Source organism: Molothrus aeneus, chromosome 6 (genome assembly GCF_037042795.1).
Source record: "Molothrus aeneus isolate 106 chromosome 6, BPBGC_Maene_1.0, whole genome shotgun sequence".
Lineage (NCBI taxonomy): Eukaryota > Metazoa > Chordata > Aves > Passeriformes > Icteridae > Molothrus > Molothrus aeneus.
Window position 1 is genome coordinate 48025278 of NC_089651.1, and position 9410 is coordinate 48034687.

At 38.4% G+C, this 9410-nt stretch overlaps 1 protein-coding gene across 1 annotated transcript; it reads right to left on the reverse strand.

The window, feature by feature from the left end:
- Positions 1 to 536: 536 nt before the first annotated feature.
- Positions 537 to 4103, reverse strand: LOC136558049 (serine protease inhibitor A3M-like). Its single transcript, XM_066552311.1, has 4 exons — positions 3458 to 4103; positions 2329 to 2599; positions 1551 to 1698; positions 537 to 731 (listed from the first exon to the last, which is right to left on the reverse strand). Exons 1-4 carry the CDS (start codon positions 4101 to 4103, stop codon positions 537 to 539), a joined length of 1260 nt encoding a protein of 419 aa, XP_066408408.1.
- Between the last annotated feature and the right edge of the window lie 5307 nt (positions 4104 to 9410).

Consider the following 9410-nt stretch of genomic DNA (forward strand, 5'->3'; position numbering starts at 1 on the left):
CTCCCCTAGTTCTGCACTGACCTTGGTGTCTGGAGGATGATTTCCGTCATTTATTCTCAGTCCGAATTCCTCTGCCCTCAATTACTTCTGCAAAATAACTTTATTCCCTTCTCAAATATGTTTCCACAGAGGTGTTACTATCATTCCTGATTGGCTCAGCCTTCAGCAGCAGCAGATCCACCTTGGAGTTAACTGGCAGTGGCTCTGTCTGATATAGGGGAAACTTCTGGCAGCTGCTGAGCGAAGTCACCCCTATAGGCCCCCCACAGGCCTCCCACAGGCCCCCACTACCAGAACCTTGCCATGCAAACCCAATACAATTATTCAGCTGGAGAAAATGTTACATTTTAAAAGTGTCAGTTGATGGTGATTTTTTTACAATGTTTCTTTCTTATTAATTTGACAAGAAAATTTCTCATTTACTTCTGAATATCCCTCAATCAGAGACTAGTTAGCAACACTACCTAGTCCAAAACTGCAAACGCTGCAGCCATTATAACCCATATCCAATATCAGTGTGCCAAATAACCCAGCTATTACTCCTTAGTAGGATCAACAATTTTCCCCATGAAAAGTGTGGTGCCAGTTTGTTTGTCAGAGATCAAAATAAGGAAGGGCCTGTTGAATTTGATCGTACGAGAAGTAAACGAAACTCTGGTAAAGATGATGGCAGTGGCTCCTGCAGCTTCAGTTCCAGCTTCATCAACTTCCAGCAAGGCCTTGTGAATTGCCTGCACAGAATAGGAGAAAACACTGTGGTTTATATATGGGACAGGAAGCAGGAATAAAATAAATTCTTTTCTTATGGAACATTAAGGAGAAGAAAGGAGTAATAAACCAGTAGATTAAATTTTATTGTATGATAAATCTCCAACAGTTTGAAACAGGAGTATTTTATATGCCAGGACTGAGCAAGGAGGGCCCAAAATTAGCATAGACACACTGAAATGCATTCTCAACAGTGCTGAGTAGAATGGGATAAAAATACCCCATATACAAGCTAGTTTAATTTCTTAGATGGTTTGGACTTCTACAGCAGCACTTTCTCTTATTTTAAGGTTAACTAAAAACTGATATTTAAATGCTAATATGGGGCAGTATTTGGCATTTTTAGCACTAAATCATAGCTCAAACTGTCACAGTCAAATTCTGCTACTGCAAACTGAGATTTCCTGAAAACTTTGGGAATATTAAAAATTGAGATATTAATCAACACAAATATCATAATGAATTCCTCATTTGTAGCTTACAAATGACACAACTTCATGTAAACTATTGTATTCCAGTGCAAAGAAGTTATTTAAAGTGTTGCCCGATATCTCTATGTATTTAATATCCAGCTTTTTAATAACAGCATTAAGGTAATACAAAAGTGAGCTGGCAGATTCTTTCTGTAAAAAAGCACAATTACTGAGCTAGCCCCTACATGTCATTGTGAGTTTTACTTACAGCTTTAATAATATAAAGAGGGAAATTAAGTCTTTAAAAATCCCAGACAAAACTGATCAAATCAGCCAACCACCATCCCATCACCAGCTCTGTCTACTTACTTGCGAAACCTGGAGATCGTGGTTGCCACTAATTCCAGACAGATCAGCATTACTTGAGAACACTTCAGTAATGCCCATTTGCTCAAGCAGGGTTTTAACATCGTAAGACCCACTAATAGAAAACTTTGGCAACTGCAGATTTAATCTCCTGTTGATCAAAGAAAAGAAAAGAGCAATGAGCTCTTGCAGCCTCTTTACAGCCAGCTGGGTGTATGCAACTCGGCAACACTTGAAAGCATTCTTTTGATTGTGAGTTTGTTTGATGGTAGTCTTTGTATTCCTTGAGCAATTTTGGCTTCCTGAGAGATGCACCATCTTCTTGAATTTTCACTGTCTATGTAATTTTGGGAAAATAACCAAACTTGTTCATTGTCACTCTTTCATCCCAGTGCCACATGAGTGGCTAGTAGAGGTTTTTTTTGGCTAAAGGGTTAGAGAGTAAGCAGACAGTGGAAAGCCTAAAGTAAGGGAAAAGGAGGATGAAATCTAAGACATGGTGAAGGAAATTAATTGTGTTAACACCATGAAAGAAGGGGTAAGGAGTCAAAAAGTAGCCAAGCAAGTTTTGAGGCAGCTGTTACAATGCTGTGTCCCCTTCTGTCAGGTCACAGAGCCTGCAGTTTCTTAGCGATTGTGCTCTGCTCTGACTCTTTTGAGGAATTGCTTAAAACATCCCTTTATGAAATCATCATCCAGTAGGAGATGATCTGAAATTGGCATTTTCCCTTGAAAAGAGTGATGTGTGCTCAAATATAGCAATCCATATACTAAGAGTTACCTGGTCGCAAGTTTGCTATCCCATTTACAAACCGTTTCCTTGGAGAGAGCATCTTCCACTTGCTTCATCTTTCCATCATCAGGCAGAATAAGCAATGCTCGTGCAGTGCCCTGGTAAGGCAGCTCTACCACCACACAGGAGAGATCCCGGTCATAGTAAACATTTGAGATACCATCATGCTGCATCATGTTGACTCTAACAGATGCATTTGGGTTCACAAAAAAATCATCCTCATGTGTGCGCAAAGGATCGAAAGACGTTTCCCAGGCAGCTAATGGGAAAAAAGAGATGTTGTTATACTCCAATGTGAAGATCATGAAGAACGGCTCATCTAAATTAGAACAGCTCGAATGTAGGACACTGGAGGTATATTGATGAGAGAAGAGGCTCCCTTAATCACTTCAACCTCCTCCATAACACCCAATAAAGCATTCTAGCTGTGCAGTAAGCTCATCATATTTTGTGTGCACCTCATGTCTTGCTGAAAAGACAACCAAAGGCTGATGACCAGTTGAGAGTCCTTCTTTGACCGTAAGCCTGTTTAATGCCTTTCATGCCATTTAAAAACAATCAAGCATTCAGTCACAGGCCCTTCTTATGCCTTTTCTTTTAGGCTGTACCCTATGCAAGCTGACTGCACTTGGCCTGGTGTAGAATTCATCAGCAGTTAGAGTCCTAACATTTGAGCAAGGCTCCAGAAGCACAGGCCCTCCAGATATTATGTCCCAGTTTTTCATGCAGAGGACCTAGTAGATCTACCATAAAACTGGGGTCCCTGTGCAAGGATGTCAGTCCACCAAGTCTGACTGGCATGTACAGTCAGACTTGGACACATCTTTAGTCATTATGGCCTCAAACAGTGAGACCATGTGGACCTTGTCTATGAGGCATCCACTAGGATGGAACTTTTCTGTCCATAGCTTTCAAGCAAATTGAATCAAAACAAAGAAATCAGTATTTCTCAACAATCAGATACTCTGCTTTTGGCCAGATCTAATCTTTACTCGAAAGGTCCTGCACAGTTTAGTTCTTTTCTAAATTGTCACTCTGGTAATAAATCATCATAAGTTCCCTAATTTTTTTTTTTTGTATCAAAACTATCTATTGAAATATATGTTAATCATCTTACCTTTAAAGTAAATGTAGTTAACAAGAACTAGTACAGTACTTGGATCAAGATGACCAACTAATTCAGGAATTTTCCCCTTGGTTTTCTCTTCTACATATTTATTGATTTGCTGTGTAGCTTCTTCTGGATTATGAAAATCACTGGAGAAAACATCTGCATCATAAAATTTTTTGGTATTTTGTAAAAACAACTCCTGTGGTTCATACCCAGTAGCTGTAAAAAGGGCATTCCCTATATTTAATGTGATATTAACATCAGCACAGTTCAGTACTGACAAAACTTTGTGAAAACTTTCGTGTACATCATTTATGCGAGTTTCAGTCAGGTTATCAAAGCCCAGTCCTTCAAAAATCTGAGAGAGAGTCGTTGATTTAGCACCAACAGCCAGCATGGCAAAGGCAGTGGAGATGCTCATAGGAGAAAAGAACACATTTTTATCAGCTTCTTTTGATGAAACCTGCTTGTAAAATCTAAATACAAAATCTGCATGGTTAGAGCCTTTCTTGTCACAGCTATATGTTAATAAATTTTCTCTTCCATCTTGCAGATTAGTATTGTTGACTTCATGGCAGATGTCTTCAGGGCAGCAATGGGTTACAGAACAAAGAGCAGCAAGGAGTAAACACAGGTACTGGAGAAACTTCATCTTCTTTTCAGATTATTCTGTCACAAAATAAACAGTCATTAAATGAGCAGATGCTAATGATGTGCTTGGTAGTAAGAAATAATGAATAGCTTGTTAGCACAAATGTTGCATAGTTCAACTGTAAATACCTATGTACATAGCAAGCTTAAAGTTCTCATGGGCACAATGTCAAATTTATGTAACAAATTCTAATAAATTATAGACTAAAATGTCAGGCATAAGAAATTCATAATACTCCATTGTAACTGCTCTGAAAAAGCAGTACTTTTTTCCATTGGCAATGAAAATATAAAGCTACAGTCTGTAATAATTTTTGTTCACAGTGACATTATCTTCCCAAAACACGGTCTTCTATAGGGTACATCCAGACATACAAGTTATTACAAGGTAAGGCAGGGTGTGGGTTTCAAAGACATCAAATATTCCACAGCATCTGCCCAAAAGCAATTTGATATATGTAAGGAAATGTGAGGCAGCTCACTACTTACTGGGACTGAGGAAATTCCCTCACTTTCCTCAGGGCAGCAGCACATGGTCAGAGAGCTATCATGGACTATCCTGTGCTTGTTAAATTCATATCCCTCTTTACTTCATGGCTACTTACTCACATGACCAGTTACCGGCCAAAACTGGTAAGTGATGGAAGAAGGTGAGCTACATGAACTCCAAAGCAAAAGCCTGGAGCATCCTGTGCCATGACAGCAGCGCACAGAGAGGTGGGCACAATCTCATGAGCAAGCAGCAGGTTTGTGTCAGATAATGAGGTGCATGTTTGGAATGAAGGAATCCTCCTTTTGGGGGAGTTGCAACAAGTGTTTGTAACTTCTTAAATGGTGGTGTGCCCCTCACCATGGGGTAACCTGCATGGAATGTGGGAAGGACCTGGGTCAAAGAGGGAGAGAAGCACTCATCTCATTTGGACACCAAAGGACACATTAATTCCCTTGGAGATTACAAGCTTCTTCATTATGCTTGTCCTCCTAAAGCTGACATGATATACTTCACATGAACCACCTGCTCTCCACATGAGCTGGAACAAATCTCTTGTTTACTGAATGCAGTTCCCTGCAGTTCTGGGGAGGCATCTCATATAAACCCTCTTCAGAACTATAACAAGCTATCAATGAAAATAAGCTTTTTGTCCTCATATATTCAGCATGAAAACATTTCTAGAACTTTTCTACTGTCATGGGTCGTCTTCTGGTTTCCAGCAAATACAGCCTATTTATATATTTTTCTTTCAGGAATGTATTTTCCCATGTCTGTGCTAAAGTTCTGTTGGTCCTACATTCATTCCTAGATGTGAAAGATGACTGTATATACTATCTAAAGATTTAGAGTTTCTGATGGCAGCCCAAGTTCAAGGATTCTTAGTGATTAACCAGTTATTTTATTTTTGTATTGATAGTCTCTCTTTTTTTTCATAGAAAACATAAAGATAGCTGTGTGTTCTCATATTTACAAGGATCTGAGTGTACTGAGTCTGCCCGAGATCAGCCAGGACCCACTGCAGTGACCCACAGTACAAGTGGTAACACTAAATTTGAATTTCCTTAAAACAAAAGATGGAGTATGGCCCTAGATGGGAATGTGATAAAACTATTTGCAGATAACTTTTAAGCAGAACTCTGCCTCTTTTTCATAGTTAAAAAAAAAAAGGCAAAACCCAAACAACCCTTATGTACTGTGGAAAAAAGAAATAATATAGTACGAAATGTGTTTCAAATGTATTTAATGTTAAACATGTCATAGTCTGTTTTTCTCTAGTTATTTGAGATATTGGACACTTAAGTGAGAAAGAAAAAAATAATTTTACTTTCTGTGTCCATGTTGAGTTTAGACTAAATTTTAAAGAATTTCTGAAGCAGAGAGTATGGTTTGGTTTTTTTTTTCTGCAGCAAACTTATATTAGGCATGCTTTTAACTTCTGCTGTAACAGATTGGTTAAAAACTTCTCCTGATAAACTTTCTACAGAAATCTAGAAGAAGTATTTCTATCAAAAGCTGGAAAGCACTGAATATTTTCATCAAGTTTTCCTCACATACTTTTCCTTTCAGAAATGAAAAACATGTTAATTTCAACATTTTGAGATTAGAAAATTTCTGACACCAATATTTTTGTTAACATTTCAAAGCTGAAAAAATTGTCAAGGCTTTGTTAGATCCGGTAATACTTTTTATGCAAATTAGAAAAGAATTCTCTTCCAGACCACATATTAGTTTGTCTATGGGAGGAAAAGGGGCAATTAAATTTAAATTGTGGCCTTCCACCTACCCCCTACAATCACCCCAGTCTTAATTAGAGAGCCTGGCCTTAGCAATTCAATTGTTGCTTTATAAATTAAGTCACCAGAAGAGTTTTTAAATTGGACCTGGTTGTTCAGTCACTAGTGGGATTATACTAATTTTGAGTCACTGTGAAGGCTGTTTCCAACCTGAAAGGTGATTACATCAGTATTCTCTTTTAACAAGTACTTAATAAGTCACCATGACTTCAAAGGGATTTTTTAGTTTGATTTCAGTCTAAGGATATTTCCCCAGAACAGCAGGTCCCACTGGTCCCTTGCACATCTGCTCGGTTAATATTTCATTGCAACATCCACACAGAACCAAATCACAAACAGAGAAATGAAATTAACCTAATATTAAAATTCCACTGACTACAGAAAGCATTATCTCCAACTCTCTGAAAACAAAAATGTGTGTGTAGTACTTACAAAATCAGAAGCCCCGTTGCATTCAGCTGATCATGCTGTTCCCCACACTGTTACTTATACTGCTTTGTCACCTTCTGCTTAATTAGAGATGTTAAACATTACACAGACCCGATAAAAATGAGAGCCAACCAAAAGAAAGGAGGAAACAAAGCAAATATTGATGGAACAGGGTTCGCAAGGACCATCTCTGTTGGTCAGCCAAAGAAGCTGACAATCTTCAGCCGTTTCGATAGCAGCTGTGACATCCTCTCTGCTACCTCTGACCATGTGGAAGAGCCTAAGTGCAAATGTGTGATCAGGACCCTACTGGAAAGCAAGAGATTGTGCCTGGAATCACTAGAAACAGGCGCTCCCTCTCGGTGCCAGAAGTCAGACCTTCTGTGTTGCGATGAAGCACACGTGGAGCTGGCAGCCACGTATCACATCAGGTTGGTGCTCTTCCAAAATCTACCCTGAGAAAAATCTTCTGCATGATCCTCAGCATGTATATGGATGACAAAGTAATTGCCTGTACCTTCTCACTCTGTAGCTTAACACCACTGAGGGGGTATGGGATAGACAGGTTTCCATGATAGATGTCCCACCCTGGCTGATGTGGTCCCTTCATCTTTCTCAGTTCTGTGTGCATCTCAGTTCCTGCCTTGGGCAGGAGAACAAGTGGTGAGAATACAAGGAGCAGGCTGTTTACTCCCACATGTTGGAGTACTGCGTGTGCTCACCCACTTCTCATTCTCCTTGCCCTCTCACACACTTTTGAATTGTTCAAATGAAAACAAGTGCTGTTTGTTTCTATTACCTTTTCCCAATAGGACTGAAATGCTGATGGATTAGGATGACTGAATTTTTCCAATTAACAATAAAGACCATGATTGAGTGGTGACATAAAATACATTTCCTCACTTGTGATGACTCTTTTCTTTGTACTTGTTTACTCACATGTGTAATTTTGTTGTTACAAACATAGATAAACATGGAGACAGAACATAGATAAACGTTGTCTGGACACTCCCCTTCTTTGTTTTCCTCTATATTTCTTCCACTCTCCCCCTCCCCCTTCCCTTTTTACTTGCTCCTTCTAACTCTGGCTGTGAAGATCACAAACACAGAGATTATTTTACTCATCAAAGCCCAAGTGAATAACAGGTCATGGTGGTCAAGGACGAACTGTGTTACAAAATGGTTATAAGCCTCTTGTTTTCTCTTTCATTTGTGATGCCTTGTAATTACTGTTTTGTTTTTAATAATGTTAAGCTAAACTTTAACAAGGCATTTCCTTACCATTTCATTATAGCAGCAGAAATAAGGTACTACAGCAGCTTGAAACTAAAATGATGAGCAGACAGACGCACGCATGCCAGGTGTAGCACGCACTGCCATGAGCCATCACAGTCCCACCTCCCTGCTGACCACAGTTTCAACTCTGTCATGAAACCATGTTAACCAGCTTCATACTGATCATTTATCTAATGAACTAGATCTTTTGCTCTACTATTTATTTTTTTATAGGAATAAAAGTACAGAACATGGAAATAACAAAATAGATGGTTTTTATTCCTTCTGATAATTAAAATCATGACGAAGTCTACATTGCCTGAGTCCATGTTACTGCTCTATAGTTCATGTAGGTCAGTTTCTACACCACACCCCAGCTCACATTTTGATGTCTTTAGGAGAAATAGAGCCATATATTCATTTCATGCATTTGCTAATACCTTGAAACATCTTCCAGTTTGTTTTGTTTTGAATAGAACATTCCAAAGCAGGTTTAAAAGTTCTTAATTAACCATTAACTAGTATATTCAATGACAAGAGAACTGCTCAACTTGTCCAGTGTTCTTGTTTTGCTTCTATACCTTAGGTAAGGAAATTAGACTTTTGTGTCAATTTAGCAACAATAAAACTCTTCTGGGATTATGGCTCACAAATACACAACTTACTTCAAATATCAAAAAATTTTATATCTCTAAATCTGTTATGTTGTAACTTAAACAAAGACTTTTAGTGTAAAGAATACAGACCACAAGCATATAACAAAATATTGACAAAACAGCAATATAAAGGAAATGGAGTATGGAATTAGGAAGGAACTGGACACTGCCTTCCCCTCCATTTCCTTGCTGATAGCCTTGAATTATGGTATAATCTTTGGGAAGGATCAGGCACCCAGAGTGTAGGAAAATGGCTAAGATTGGAGATGTATGCATGTCTGGTGAACTATGTTTTTTCTAGTCTGGATGAGGTATATAATGAAGAGTAAATGCCCAATCTGCTCATACTGGTAATGCCATGTTTTCAATACTTCCTTGGAGAATCTCCTATACTGTCCTGTCAGAAAGAAAAAATTCAGTAGTTTAGAAAGGGACTGGGAAATTAGGATGAAATATAGTCTATATATAGTGAAGAAAATTTGCACAAGGAGGGGTAAGTTCTGCTCACAGAACTTCTTTTCATTTGAATTAGCATCATTCATATGAACTAAGTAGAGAAGAGGAACGAGAATTTAAAACAATTACCAATGGCAAAGACCATTAGTGAACACTCATCATAATTTTTCAGTTGGAAAACCAATTTCAGTTGCAAATTATACACT